Source organism: Ranitomeya variabilis, chromosome 1 (assembly GCF_051348905.1).
Source record: "Ranitomeya variabilis isolate aRanVar5 chromosome 1, aRanVar5.hap1, whole genome shotgun sequence".
Lineage (NCBI taxonomy): Eukaryota > Metazoa > Chordata > Amphibia > Anura > Dendrobatidae > Ranitomeya > Ranitomeya variabilis.
Genome location: NC_135232.1, coordinates 253,754,638 through 253,768,792, shown reverse-complemented (window position 1 = coordinate 253,768,792; position 14,155 = coordinate 253,754,638). Strand labels below are relative to the sequence as shown.

General features: G+C 47.3%; 1 protein-coding gene across 1 annotated transcript in view; it reads left to right on the top strand.

Annotated features, from left to right (window-relative positions):
• The window catches only part of LOC143794152 (uncharacterized), a 48,310-nt gene extending 34,757 nt beyond the window's left edge, over positions 1–13,553 (top strand). The window contains exons 3-7 of the mRNA XM_077280946.1: positions 10,590–10,760; positions 11,540–11,636; positions 12,884–12,969; positions 13,047–13,216; positions 13,313–13,553. Of these exons, the coding sequence (XP_077137061.1) occupies positions 10,590–10,760; positions 11,540–11,636; positions 12,884–12,969; positions 13,047–13,216; positions 13,313–13,553 (765 nt within the window). The remainder of the gene's footprint in view (positions 1–10,589; positions 10,761–11,539; positions 11,637–12,883; positions 12,970–13,046; positions 13,217–13,312) is intronic.
• The last annotated feature ends 602 nt before the right edge of the window (positions 13,554–14,155 follow it).

Below are 14,155 nucleotides of genomic sequence, written 5' to 3'. Positions count from 1 at the left end.
CAAACCACTCCCACGGTGGCCACATGCTGCATGTCCTGTTCACCTGCAGGCGTGATCATGGCAGCTTCCCACATTACAGCAGAAGTTCCTGGCTTTCCCAGCACGTCCACGGACATCCGTACAGTCTCAGGGAGTAAGTCTGTCACGGTGACCGATACATTATAACTGATTAGGGTTGAGCGACTTTTACTTTTTGGGGGTCGAGTCGGGTTTCGCGAAACCCGACTTTGTCAAAAGTCGAGTCGAGTGAAGTCGGCCGATTATCGCGAAAAGTCGGGGATCGACCGAAACATGAAACCTAATGCAAGTCAATGGGGAAGCATAGTCGGCAGTGAGCGGAGGCCAGGAAAACACCTACAGTGCCCATTTTAATGGCAAAAACATCCATTCTTGTTACTGAAGCTTGTCAATGTTAATTTACTTTATAATAATAGATAGGCATTGGAAATTGGGGGTCATTTGGCTAAAGTTGTGGGGGGTAGGGCTGGTTCAAGTTTTTAGTGGGCTCAGGAAACGTGGACTACGTCACGGCGGTGGAGCAGTGAGAGGTAAGTATGTCAAGTTTGCAAGTGCTGTGATCCTGAGAAAGCAGAGGGGGCCCACTCGTTGGCATTGGCACTGGCACAGGGCCCCTCAAAGTACAGCGGTGTGTTTGCACGGCGGGGGCGCCTCCCACCGGCAGTGACACTTTTGCATACTCTGAGGGGCCCTGTGCCAGTGACGTCGCCAACGAGTATGCCCCCCCACCTGATGAAGGAACCTGCACTTTCATCTGCACTTTCTTCCTCTTTGTCCCTGTGTAAGGTGGTATAGCATGCAGGAAGGGGAACCTTACTTTCAGCAGGGTCAGATTCTGGCTGTGTAGAGTGCAAGGGGAATGTAGTGGTCTGGGTCAATGTACCAGCAGACTCATCTAGCAGTGGCTGGGCAATGGGCAGGATGAGGAGGAAACACAGATATAGGGCCAAAGAATAAAGTAGGCTAAATGCAGTTCAAAATTGGTAACAGGAGAAAACAGGCGGCATTGCTTTGTTCAGTGGAGGAGCAAACCCAGGAGCAGCAGACACCGTTTTAAGGGCCCAACCATACTAGTAGGCCAAATGCAGTTTAATATCTGGTACTATAAGCCAAAAGCCTAAAGACTGAAGCTCAGCTTTATACCGTGGAGGACAACACCAGGGAGCGGCACACACCGTTAGTAGGGCCCAACCAAAGTTGAAGGCCAAATGCAGTTTAATATCTGGTACTATAGGCCGAAAGCCTAAAGACTGAAGCTCAGCTTTATACAGTGGAGGACAACACCAGGGAGTGGCACACACCGATAGTAGGGCCCAACCAAAGTTGATGGCCAAATGCAGTTTAATATCTGATACTATAGGCCGAAAGCCTAAAGACTGAAGCTCAGCTTTATACAGTGGAGGACAACACCAGGGAGCAGCACACACCGATAGTAGGGCCCAACCAAAGTTGAAGGCCAAATGCAGTTTAATATCTGATACTATAGGCTGAAAGCCTAAAGACTGAAGCTCAGCTTTATACAGTGGAGGACAACACCAGGGAGCGGCACTCACCGTTAGTAGGCCCCAACCAAAGTTGAAGGCCAAATGCAGTTTAATATCTGATACTATAGGCCGAAAGCCTAAAGACTGAAGCTCAGCTTTATACAGTGGAGGACAACACCAAGGAGCGGCAGACACCGTTACTAGGACCCAACCAAAGTAGTAGGCCAACTGCTGTCTTATATAAACAACTACTTAATGAGAGCCTGAAGGTTGAAGTTCAGCTTTTTCAGTGGAGGACAGCGTGATTGATTGGCGCCGCAGACAGACAAAGGTAGTATGTGTTAACTTAAAAAGTTGGCTCTATGCATTTTTAAATTAGTTTCGGGGGTACACAGGCAGCATTCGTGTGGTCAGCGGAGGAGAATTGGAAGGAGGGACCGCAGACGGACTTCCTAGGCCTAAAATAATAAAATAGGCTCTATGCAGCTTCCATTAGGTGGCAGGGGTACACAGGCAGCATTGGTGTGGTCAGTGGAGGACAATTGGAAGGAGGGACTGCAGACAGACTTCCTAGGCCTAAAATAATAACATAGGCTCTGCAGCTTCCATTAGGTGGCAGGGGTACACAGGCAGCATTGGTGTGGTCAGTGGAGGACAATTGGAAGGAGGGACCGCACACAGACTTCCTAGGCCTAAAATTATAAAATAGGCTCTATGCAGCTTCCATTAGGTGGCAGGGGTACACAGGCAGCATTGGTGTGGTCAACGAAGGACAATTGGAAGGAGGGACCGCAGACAGAATTCCTAGGCCTAAAATAATAACATAGGCTCTATCTTGCTTCCATTAGGTGGCAGGGGTACACAGGCAGCATTGGTGTGGTCAGTGGAGGACAATTGGAAGGAGGGACCGCAGACAGAATTCCTAGGCCCAAAATAGTAAAATAGGCTCTATGCAGCTTCCATTAGGTGGCAGGGGTACACAGGCAGCATTGGTGTGGTCAGTGGAGGACAATTGGAAGGAGGGACCGCACACAGACTTCCTAGGCCTAAAATAATAAAATAGGCTCTATGCAGCTTCCATTAGGTGGCAGGGGTACACAGGCAGCATTGGTGTGGTCAACGTAGGACAATTGGAAGGAGGGACCGCACGCAGACTTCCTAGGCCTAAAATAATAAAATATTCTCTGTGCAGCTTCCATTAGGTGGCAGGGGTAAACAGGCAGCATTGGTGTGGTCAACGTAGGACAATTGGAAGGAGGGACCGCAGACAGAATTCCTAGGCCTAAAATAATAACATAGGCTCTATGCAGCTTCCATTAGGTGGCAGGGGTACACAGGCAGCAATGGTGTGGTCAGTGGAGGACAATTGGAACAAGGGACCGCAGACAGACTTCCTAGGCCTAAAATAATAAAATTGGCTCTATGCAGCTTCCATTAGGTGGCAGGGGTACACAGGCAGCATTGGTGTGGTCAACGTAGGGCAATTAGAAGGAGGGACTGCAGACAGAATTCCTAGGCCTAAAATAATAACATAGGCTCTATGCAGCTTCCATTAGGTGGCAGGGGTACACAGGCAGCATTGGTGTGGTCAGTGGAGGACAATTGGAAGGAGGGACCGTAGACAGAATTCCTAGGCCCAAAATAGTAAAATAGGCTCTATGCAGCTTCCGTTAGGTGGCAGGGGTACACAGGCAGCATTGGTGTGTCAGTGGAGGACAATTGGAAGGAGGGACCGCACACAGACTTCCTAGGCCTAAAATAATAAAATAGGCTCTGTGCAGCTTCCATTAGGTGGCAGGGGTACACAGGCAGCATTGGTGTGGTCAACGTAGGACAATTGGAAGGAGTGTCTGACACAGTAAGTACTCCGAGTCCCAAAACCTAAATTGATGTTAATGTATCCCAAACAAAAACAAAACCAAAAAAAAAATAAAGGGTGGCATACTTAGGTACAGGGGTGTGCTCCTATGCTAACTTTCAGACATTGTAATTTGGCGCAAAGTATTTACTGGAGTAAATGTAGGACAGGGCCCCTGACTATTTTAACCAGCATCATACATGTCAACAAATTGTTATTGTCTGTGCCAGGCATGGAAGGATTTCAGCGCATAGACTAAACAGTGGTGGAGCAGCGACAGATAATTTTGCAAGTGGTAGAGCACTGTTTGACCTTTGGGGGGGGACACTCTCTCCTGGCCGGCGGTACAAGCCCAGGGCTTCTCATGTTACAATGGTGTGTCTGACGTTGGGTGCGCACCACCACCGCCAGAGACACTTCATTGTACTATGCACTATGCCAGTGCCGTCGACCAAAAGTGGGCACACCCACCTCTTCAGACAAATGGCACTCTGACGGGTGCTTGTGACAAGTTGCGAGACCACAGCCCCGTGGGGGGAGTTAGGCAATTTAGGGAGGTGTAAACATGTCGTATGCTGGACAAACAGCAGCTGCAAATTAAGAGATTGGAACAGTCAGTAACACCAGTCCCAAAGCAAGACGTTTTTACAGGAAAGCTAGGTGTCAGCCGGGAAAGGTGGGGCAAAATAATTTGAAATCCATGAGTGGTTCATTTTAATGAAGGTTAGATCATCAACATTTTGGGTAGCCAGACGAGTCCTTTTTTCGGTCAGTATTGAACCAGCAGCACTGAATACTCTTTCTGATAGCACACTAGCTGCTGGGCAAGCAAGCTCTTGCAATGCATATTCAGCCAATTCAGGCCAGGTGTCTATTTTGGATGCCCAGTAATCAAAGGGGAATGACGGTTGAGGGAGAACATCGGTAATGGAGGAAAAATAGTTAGTAACCATACTGGACAAATGTTGTCTCCTGTCACTTTGAATGGATGCTGCTGTACCTGTCGTGTCTGCGGTCCTTGCGAAATCACTCCACAACCTGGTCAGAAAACCCCTCTGTCCTTTGCCACTTCTGATCTGTGCACCTCTAACACTTCTGCCCTGTTGCCCCCTAGAGCTCGTGTGAGAACCATCACCGGTGCTGTGTGCTGAGAATGCCTGAATCAAACGGTCTACAAGAGTAGCTTGTTTGGTTGCCAATATCTGTTCGAGGTTCTCATGTGGCATGATATTTTGCAATTTGCCTTTATAGCGAGGATCAAGGAGGCAGGCCAACCAGTAATCGTCATCTGTCATCAATTTTATAATGCGTGGGTCCCTTTTGAGGATACGCAAGGCATAATCCGCCATGTGGGCCAATGTTCCAGTTGTCAAGGCAGTGCATATGCTGGGTTGAGAAGCACTTTCTGGCAAATCAACGTCACTTGTCTCCCTCAAAAACCCTGAACCCGGCCTTGCACCGCCAGCAGTTTCTATTGCCCCCTGAGACGCTTCCTCATCCAAAAAATAGTCATCCCCATCATCCTCCTCGTTCCTCCTCCTCTTCGCCCACCACCTCGTCCTGTAGACTTCCCTGAGCAGACAATGGCTGACTGTCATCAAGGCTTCCCTCGTAAATGGCTGCAGACGCCTGTTCCTTTATGTGCGTCAAACTTTGCATCAGCAGATGCATTAGGGGGATGCTCATGCTTGCACTAACCAGCTGTGTGCATTCCTCAAAACACTGAAGGATTTGACACAGGTCTTGGAGCTTCGACCACTGCACAGCTGACAACTCCATGTCTGCCATCCAACTGCCTGCCCGTGTATGTGTATCATCCCACAAATACATAACAGCACGCCTCTGTTCGCACAGTCTATGAAGCATGTGCAGTGTGGAGTTCCACCTTGTTGCAACGTCGATGATTAGGCGATGCTGGGGAAGGTTCAAAGACCGCTGATGGTTCTGCATACGGCTGGAGTGTACGGGCGAACGGCGGATGTGAGAGCAAAGTCTGCACACTTTGAGGAGCAGGTCGAGTAACCCCGGATAACTTTTCAGGAAGCACTGCACCACCAGGTTTAAGGTGTGAGCCAGGCAAGGAATGTGTTTCAGTTGTGAAAGGGCTATGGCAGCCATAAAATTCCTTCCGTTATCACTCACTCAAGATGTACAGTGCCCAGCCATGACCGAGTTTCTTGCTGCAAGAACTCGGACAGAACCTCTGCGGTGTGTCTGTTGTCGCCCAAACACTTCATTGCCAATACAGCCTGCTGACGCTTGCCACTAGCTGTTCCATAATTGGACACCTCGTGTGCAACAGTGGCAGCTGCGGATGGAGTGGTCGTGCGATTGCGGTCTGTGGACGAGCTCTCGCTTCTGCTGGAGGACGAGGAGGAGGAGGGGGGACGAACGCCTACAGCCAACTGTTTCCTAGACCGTGGGCTAGGCAGAACTGTCCCAATATTACTGTCCCCTGTGGACCCTGCATCCACTACATTAACCCAGTGTGCCGTGATGGAGACGTAATGCCCCTGGCCATGCCTACTGGTCCATGCATCTGTTTTCAGGTGCACCTTTCTACTCACAGATTGCCTGAGCGCATGGACAATGCGGTCTTTTACATGCTGGTGGAGGGCTGGGATGGCTTTTCTCGAAAAGAAGTGTCGACTGAGTAGCTCGTAGCGTGGTACAGCGTAGTCTATCAGGGCTTTGAAAGCTTCGGTTTCAACTAACCGGTAGGGCATCATCTCTAACGAGATTAGTCTAGCAATGTGGGCGTTCAAACCCTGTGTACGCGGATGCGAGGATGAGTACTTCCTTTTCCTAATGAGACTCTCATGTAGGGTGAGCTGGACTGGAGAGCTGCATACAGTGGAACTAGTGGGGGTACCGGTGGACATGGGTGACTGAGAGAGGGTTGGTGATGGTATTCTTGATGGTGCCCTACATACAGTTTTTCCGACCACGAACCTGGTGATTCGCTGACTGCTTTGGCCTTGCGACGAAACCGCAACATTACCTGCAGGTGGTGTGGTAAACGGTGGGCTTACAGTGAGGGAAGGGATGTCGCGTTGCTGACTAGCTTCATTGTGAGAGGGTGCTACAACGTTAAGGGACGTTTGGTAGTTTGTCCAGGCTTGCAAGTGCATGGTGGTTAAATGTCTATGCATGCAACTTGTATTTAAATTTTTAACATTCTGACCTCTGCTGAAGGTCCTTGAGCATTTTTTACAGATGACTTTGTGCTGATCATTGGGATCTTGGTTAAATAAATTCCAGACTTCACTCTTCCTATCGGATACCTTTTCAGGCATTGCACACTGAGCTACTTTAACCTGATGGCCACGCTATCCTACAACTGGTTTTGGTTTTGCCAGACGTTTTTGGCCAGATACGGGACTGCCAGATGGAACCTGTTGCGATGTTGATGCCTGCTGCAGCTCCTCCTCCTCAGCTTCAGAGCTACTGCCGCCTGCACCCTGTTCCCCCAATGGCTGCCAATCGGGTTCAACAACTGGGTCATCTATGACCTCCTCTTCTATGTTCTGTGCACCTTCCTTTGGGTCACCATGTAAGCCGGTGCTATAGCGTTCGTGACGGGGCTCCATAGTCTCATCGGGGTCAGATTCTGGATCAGTACACTGCGAGGGCAATGTTCTGATCTGAGTCAAAGGAACAGCATAATAATCTGGCTGTGGCTGTGCATCTGTGCACTCCATGTCCGATTCATCTTGCAATGGACATGTCCTGTTAACAATTTCCCTTTCTAACCCAGGCACGGTATGTGTAAAGAGCTCCATGGAGTAACCAGTTGTGTCGCCTGACGCATCCTTCACTGTTGTTCTGGGTGAAAGACACAAGGAAGCGACTTGTTCCTGACCGGGAGCATCCACTGACGACGCACTGCTCTGACATTTGGCACTTTCCGAGGAGGAGGCGAAAGAGCTAGAGGCAGAGTCAGCAATGAAAGCCAATACTTGTTCCTGCTGCTCCGGCTTCAAAAGCAGTTTTCCTACTCCCAGAAAAGGGAGCCTTCAAAGCCTTGTGTAGCCAGATGAGGACGCTGGCTCAACAACTCGAGACTTAGGGGCTATACTGCTTTTCCCACGACCACCTGATGCTCCACAACCACCACCACTGCCATCATTACCAGCTGCCAATGACCACCCACGGCCACGACCTCTTCCACCAGACTTCTTCATTCTTGGAAAAATGTTACCAAACTAACAACCGTTATGTGGTCCTGTAAAACCAGGTACAAGGTGTGCGTGAACTTGTTGGGAATGTAAATCTCCCTTTTTTATATGTGGGAGAATGCAGTGAAAAATGAGGCCCACTGTATTACACTGGACAGTTTGATTGGCAGAAAGAGGCTGGCAGATATGGCACTAACAGGAGTGACGCAGATAAAAACACTGGCAATAGAAATGTCCCTCTTTGTGTGTGGGAGAATGCAGTGAAAAATCAGGCCCACTATATTACAGTAGACAGTTTGATTAGCAGAAAGAGGCTGGCAGATATGGCACTAACAGGAGTGATGCAGATGCACACACTAGCAGTTGAAATGTCCCTCTTTATGTGTGGGAGAATGCAGTGAAAAATTAGGGCCACTGTATTACACAACAACACAGTTTGATTGGCAGAAAGAGGCTGGCAGATATGGCACTAACAGGAGTGACACAGATGCACACACTGGCAGTAGAAATGTCCCTCTTTATGTGTGGAAGAATCCAGGGAAAAATCAGGGCCACTGTATTACACAACAACACAGTTTGATTAGCAGAAAGAGGCTGGCAGATATGTCACTAACAGGAGTGACGCAGATAAAAACACTGGCAATAGAAATGTCCCTCTTTATGTGTGGAAGAATGCAGTGAAAAATCAGGCCCACTGTAATACACAACAACACAGTTTGATTGGCAGAAAGAGGCTGGCAGATATGGCACTAACAGGAGTGACGCAGATGCACACACTGGCAATAGAAATGTCCCTCTTTATGTGTGGGAGAATCCAGGGAAAAATCAGGCCCACTGTATTACACAACAACACAGTTTGATTAGCAGAAAGAGGCTGGCAGATATGGCACTAACAGGAGTGACGCAGATAAAAACACTGGCAATAGAAATGTCCCTCTTTGTGTGTGGGAGAATGCAGTGAAAAATCAGGCCCACTGTATTACACAACAACACAGTTTGATTAGCAGAAAGAGGCTGGCAGATATGGCACTAACAGGAGTGACGCAGATGCACACACTAGCAGTTGAAATGTCCCTCTTTATGTGTGGGAGAATGCAGTGAAAAATCAGGCCCACTGTATTACACAACAACACAGTTTGATTAGCAGAAAGAGGCTGGCAGATATGGCACTAACAGGAGTGACGTAGATGCACACACTGGCAATAGAAATGTCCCTCTTTATGTGTGGGAGAATGCAGTGAAAAATCAGGCCCACTGTATTACACAACAACACAGTTTGATTAGCAGAAAGAGGCTGGCAGATATGGCACTAGCCGGACTGACGCAGATGCACACACTGGCAATAGAAATCTCCCTCTTTTTTTTGATATGGGAGACAAGGGATTGAATCAGGCCCACTATATCACGGTATAGTTCCTGTGGCACAAAATGACTAACAGATACCACAGACAGCACTCGCACAGATGCACAGGTTTGGCAAGATTATTCTCCCTTTATTTTAATTTTTTGGGGGGATATGTGAGACAAGTGATTTAATCTGGCCCACTGTTATACAGTAGGTTTTCTGTGGCAGAAAAAAAAAAATGACACACACAGGACTGGCACTAATGCAGATTTGCCAATCTTAATCTCCCACTTTTATTTTTTTTTCTGGGAGAATTGTGAAGAAATCAGGCCCACTGTTACACAGTAGGTTTTCTGTGGCAGAAAAAAAAAATGCCACACACAGGACTGGCACTAATGCAGATTTGCCAATCTTAATCTCCCACTTTTATTTTTTTTTCTGGGAGAATTGTGAAGAAATCAGGCCCACTGCTACACAGTAGGTTTTCTGTGGTAGAAAAAAAAAAAAGATGCCACACACAGGACTGGCACTAATGCAGATTTGCCAATCTTAATCTCCCACTTTTATTTTTTTTTCTGGGAGAATTGTGAAGAAATCAGGCCCACTGCTACACAGTAGGTTTTCTGTGGCAGAAAAAAAAAAAAGATGCCACACACAGGACTGGCACTAATGCAGATTTGCCAATCTTAATCTCCCACTTTTATTTTTTTTCTGGGAGAATTGTGAAGAAATCAGGCCCACTGTTAAAAAAGTAGGTTTTCTGTGGCAGAAAAACAAAGACAGATGCCACACACAGGACTGGCACTAATGCAGATTTGCCAATCTTAATCTCCCACTTTTATTTTTTTTTTCTGGGAGAATTGTGAATAAATCTGGGCCACTGTATTAGAGTATATTTTCTGTGGCAAAAAGTGGCTTGAAGAGATATAAAAAAAAAAAAAAAAAAAAAGGGACTGTACTACAATTACTATCTCCCTACAGTTATATCAGAAAAGTATGTCAGGCAGTAATAAAAAGGACTGCTGCACACAAAAGTCAAAAGTGTGGACAAACAAACAAGATAGCTGTGCAGAAAGGAAGGAGCAACAGGATTTGTGCTTTGAACACAGCAATGCAGCTATCAGGGAGCCTTATAACCTCCAGAGCTGTTGCACAGAAATCGAGCCTCCACTGTCCCAAAAAGAAAAGGTGGTGTTGGACAGTGGAAATCGCTACAGCACAAGCGGTTTGGGGCTTAATTTACCCTGCCTAACGCTATCCCTGCTTCTGATGAAGCGGCAGCAACCTCTCCCTATGCTCAGATCAGCATCCGGTAACATGGCGGTCGGCGGGAATGCCCCTTTATAGCCCCTGTGATGCCGCAGAAAGCAAGCCAATCACTGCCATGCCCTTCTCTAAGATGGTGGGGACCAGGATCTATGTCATCACGCTGCCCACACTGTGCGTGCACCTTCATTGGCTGAGAAATGGCGCTTTAAGCGTCATAGGAAACGCGACTTTGGCGCGAAGATCGTGTACCGCATGGCCGATCCCACGCTGGGATCGGGCCGGGTTTCATGAAACCCGACTTTGCCAAAAGTCGGCGACTTATGAAAATGACCGATCCGTTTCGCTCAACCCTATAACTGATCACTAAAGTTTTCCCTCTTTTTGGTGTGGGGCTTTTCTGTGACATTATGGATCCTCTGCATGCTCTCTCTGACCAGGTTAGCAGTCTCACCCAGATTATGCAAAAATTGTCTGTGGAGCACAAAACCCTGGCTCAGTCTCAGCAAGAAGTTCAGAGGGAGGTTGTGGAGGCTGTGCAGGGTGCGTTTTTCTCTGGGGCTCAGGGTGACAACACCAATGATGTGTCCCTTTTCACTCCTGAACCACCTGTAAAATTACCTGACACTTTCTCTGGGGACAAGAAGAAGTTTTGGCTTTCAGGGAGGGGTGTAAATTGTTTTTTTCCCTGCATCCCCATGCTTCGAGAAATGAGAGTCAGAGGGTGAGAGTCATAATTTCTTTGTTAAGGGAGGCTCCGCAGGTCTGGCCTTTCTCTCTCTCTCCCACTGCCCCTGAAAGAATGTCAGTGGATTGCTTTTTTGAGGCCCTCTGGCATATATATGATGAGCCTGATCATGTGCGTCTGGCTGAGGACATGGTGATGAGTGTGACACAGAGGAAGCACTCTGCTGAGTGGTTTTGCTCACAGTTCAGGGGTTGGGGTTCAGAGGTTTGATGAAATGATGTGGCCCCTCAGGGGTTTATTCCACCGGGGCCTGGCTGAACACCTGAAGGACACATTGGCATTACATCATCCTCCAGACTCCCTTGAAGACACCATGACTCAGGCTGTCTGCTTGGACTGAAGGCTTCATGCTAGGTGGGTGATGCAGCTGGACACCCCTCTATATCCTAGCAAAGGTGATACACTAATGGCTTCTGAACCCATGGAGGTAGGAGCTATATTGTTTAAGGAGAAGGAGAGGCGGCGCCACCAGGACAATCAGTTGTGTTTTTACTGTCGAGTTCCATGACACTGGAAAACCAACTGACCTTCTTGTCTTTCATCCGCCAAGCCGTCAGGAAACGTCTAGGTATTGGTAACGGTTGAGGAAGTTACCCAGACTCTCAGTTACAATGTTCCTCGTTTTCTAAAATCCTACTCCAGGTGGAGCTGGAGGTATACTGTGTTTGGTCACTTACCACGGCTTTTGTCAATTGTGGCTCTACCATCAACTTGATTGACTATCGCCTGGCGACTCAATGTAAGTTAGGGACAGTTAGGCTGGAGATTCCAGTTAAAATTGTGGCCATTGACTCCTCTCCCCTTACTAAAAAAAGGATCCTCTATGTCTCGGAGGTCTTTCTGCTCAAGGTTGGCTCTGCTCATGTGGAAAGCATAAGTTGTTTTGTGTTGGACAATTTGCCTACGTGGTTGGTATTGGGTGTGCCTTGGTTACAGCATAACCCCATTATCAACTGGGTTACTGGGGAAATTATCCAATGGGGGTCTACCTGTGTCAATCTGTGTGGTAAATCTGTGTCCTTTGCAAAATCTTTGAAACCTGTATCTGTGTCATCTGTCAGTCTGGTGAGTATTCCGGAGTACCTGAAGGACTTTGAAGACTTGTTTTCCCTCCCACCACATCGGTCTTTTGATTGTGCCATCAATTTAGTTACTGGGGCTAAATTACCCAAGGCCCATTAGTTTAATCTGTCTGGTCCTGAGTGGTTGGTCATGAAGTAGTATACTGCTGAGAGTCTCCGTAAGGGGCATATCCGCCCTTCTGTTTCTCCTGTGGCAGCTGTTTTTTTCTTTGTTGAAAAAAAGACGGTGGGTTGCGGCCGTGCCTCGACTTTCAGGAACTCAATAAAATCACTGTGAGAAATACGTACGCACTCCCTCTTATTTCCGATTTGTGTAACCAATTGTCTGGGACTAAGTTTTTTTCTAAACTGGATCAGCGGGGAGCCTATAACTTGATTAGGGTTAAAGAGGGGGACGAATGGAAGACGGTGTTTCTCACGACAGAAGGTCTTTTTGAGAATTTGGTGATGTCTTTTGGCCTGACAAACGCCCTGGCCATTTTTCAAAATTTTATTAGTGTTGTGTTTGCGGATCTTATAGGTCATTTTGTAGTCATTTACCTTGATGACATTTTGGTGAACTCCTCTGATAGTCAAACCCATTTGCAACATTTGCATACTGTCCTTCAGAGACTCGGAAATCTGATTATTTGCTAAATTGGAAAAATGTTCATTTTTTGTACAAGAGTTACCCTTTTTGGGATTGATTGTTTCCAATGAGGGCTTTCACATGGATCCCAAGAAGGTGCAGGCTATTAGTGATTTTGTCCAACCCAGAGATTTGAAGGGTCTGCAGTGCTTCTTGGGGTTCGCAAACTACTATCGAAAGTTCATCAAAGGATTTTCACAGATTGTTAAACGCCTTACTGATCTCATGTTAAAGGGTGCAGATGTTAAGAATTGGTCTCCATTGAATCATTCCTAGCATTGAAAAAGTGTTTTATGACTGCCCCGGTACTTATTCAACCTAACCCATCAAAACCTTTTATTGTGAAGGTTGACGCATTTGAGGTGGGGGTGGGGCAGTGCTTTCTGAGGGACCCGCCACTTTGACCAACCCTAAACCATGTGCCTTCTTTTCCAAAAAGTTCTCTTCTGCTGAGAGAAACTATGATGTGGGCAATAGAGAATTCCTTGCGATTAAGTTGGCTTTTGAAGAGTGGAGGCATTTTTTGGAGGGGGCGGCTCATCCCATTATGGTAATTCCCAATCATAAAAATGTGGCTTACATCAAGTCTGCCAAAAGACAGACCCCCAGGCAAGCCCGGTGGTCGCTTTTTTTTTCTCGGTTTCAATTTTTCATTAATGTTCACCTGGGATCTAAAAGTATTAAAGCTGATGCCTTATCCCACAGCTTTGATCCAGTATCTCCTCCCAAACCTCCGTTTTCCATTCTTCAACCTGGGGAGGTGGTGGCCAACATCTCGTCGGAGTTGGAGACAGAGATTTTTGAGGCCCAGTCTCTTGCTCCTAGTCCTAAGCCAGTTGGGAAGTGTTTTGTCCCTGAACAATTTCATCTTAGACTCCTTCGAGAGTTTCATGAGTCCGTGTTGAGTGCTCATGTCCATGGATTTCAGCCTTTCGCGAGGCCATGACTAGGGTTTTTTGGTGGCGCTTAATGGTTGTTGATATCATAAAATTTGTGTCTGCATGTGAGGTCTGTGCCTGTTCTAAAAGCTCTCATTCCCAGCCGGCCAGGGAATTGGTACCTCTACCAGTTCCTGATAGACCATGGACTCATCTGTCCATGGATTTTATCACCAACCTCCCTTTTTACAGAGGTAATACCATTGTGTGGGTGGTGGTGGATAGATTCTCTAAACAGGCCCATTTTGCACCCTTGTCCATGTTGCCCTCTGCGGAGACCTTGTCCAGACTGTTTGTGCAACATGTTGTGAGCTTGCATGGTGTGCCGACGAATGTGGTGTCTGACAGAGGTGTGCAGTTCGTCGCTAAATTCTGGAGGGCGTTTTGTAAGAAATTGGGGATTACTTTGTTGTTTTCTTCTGCCTATCGCCCTGAGTCTAATGGGCAAACCGAATGTACTAATCCTTCTCTGGAGCAAATTCTGCAGGTGCTTGGCCTCTACTAGGCAGGATGAGTGGTGTGATGCCTTACCTTTGGCTGAAATGACAGAAAAATGACTGGTACATCCAAACTAGTGTGAATAGGTGCATACCAGGAGCAGCAACCTCCA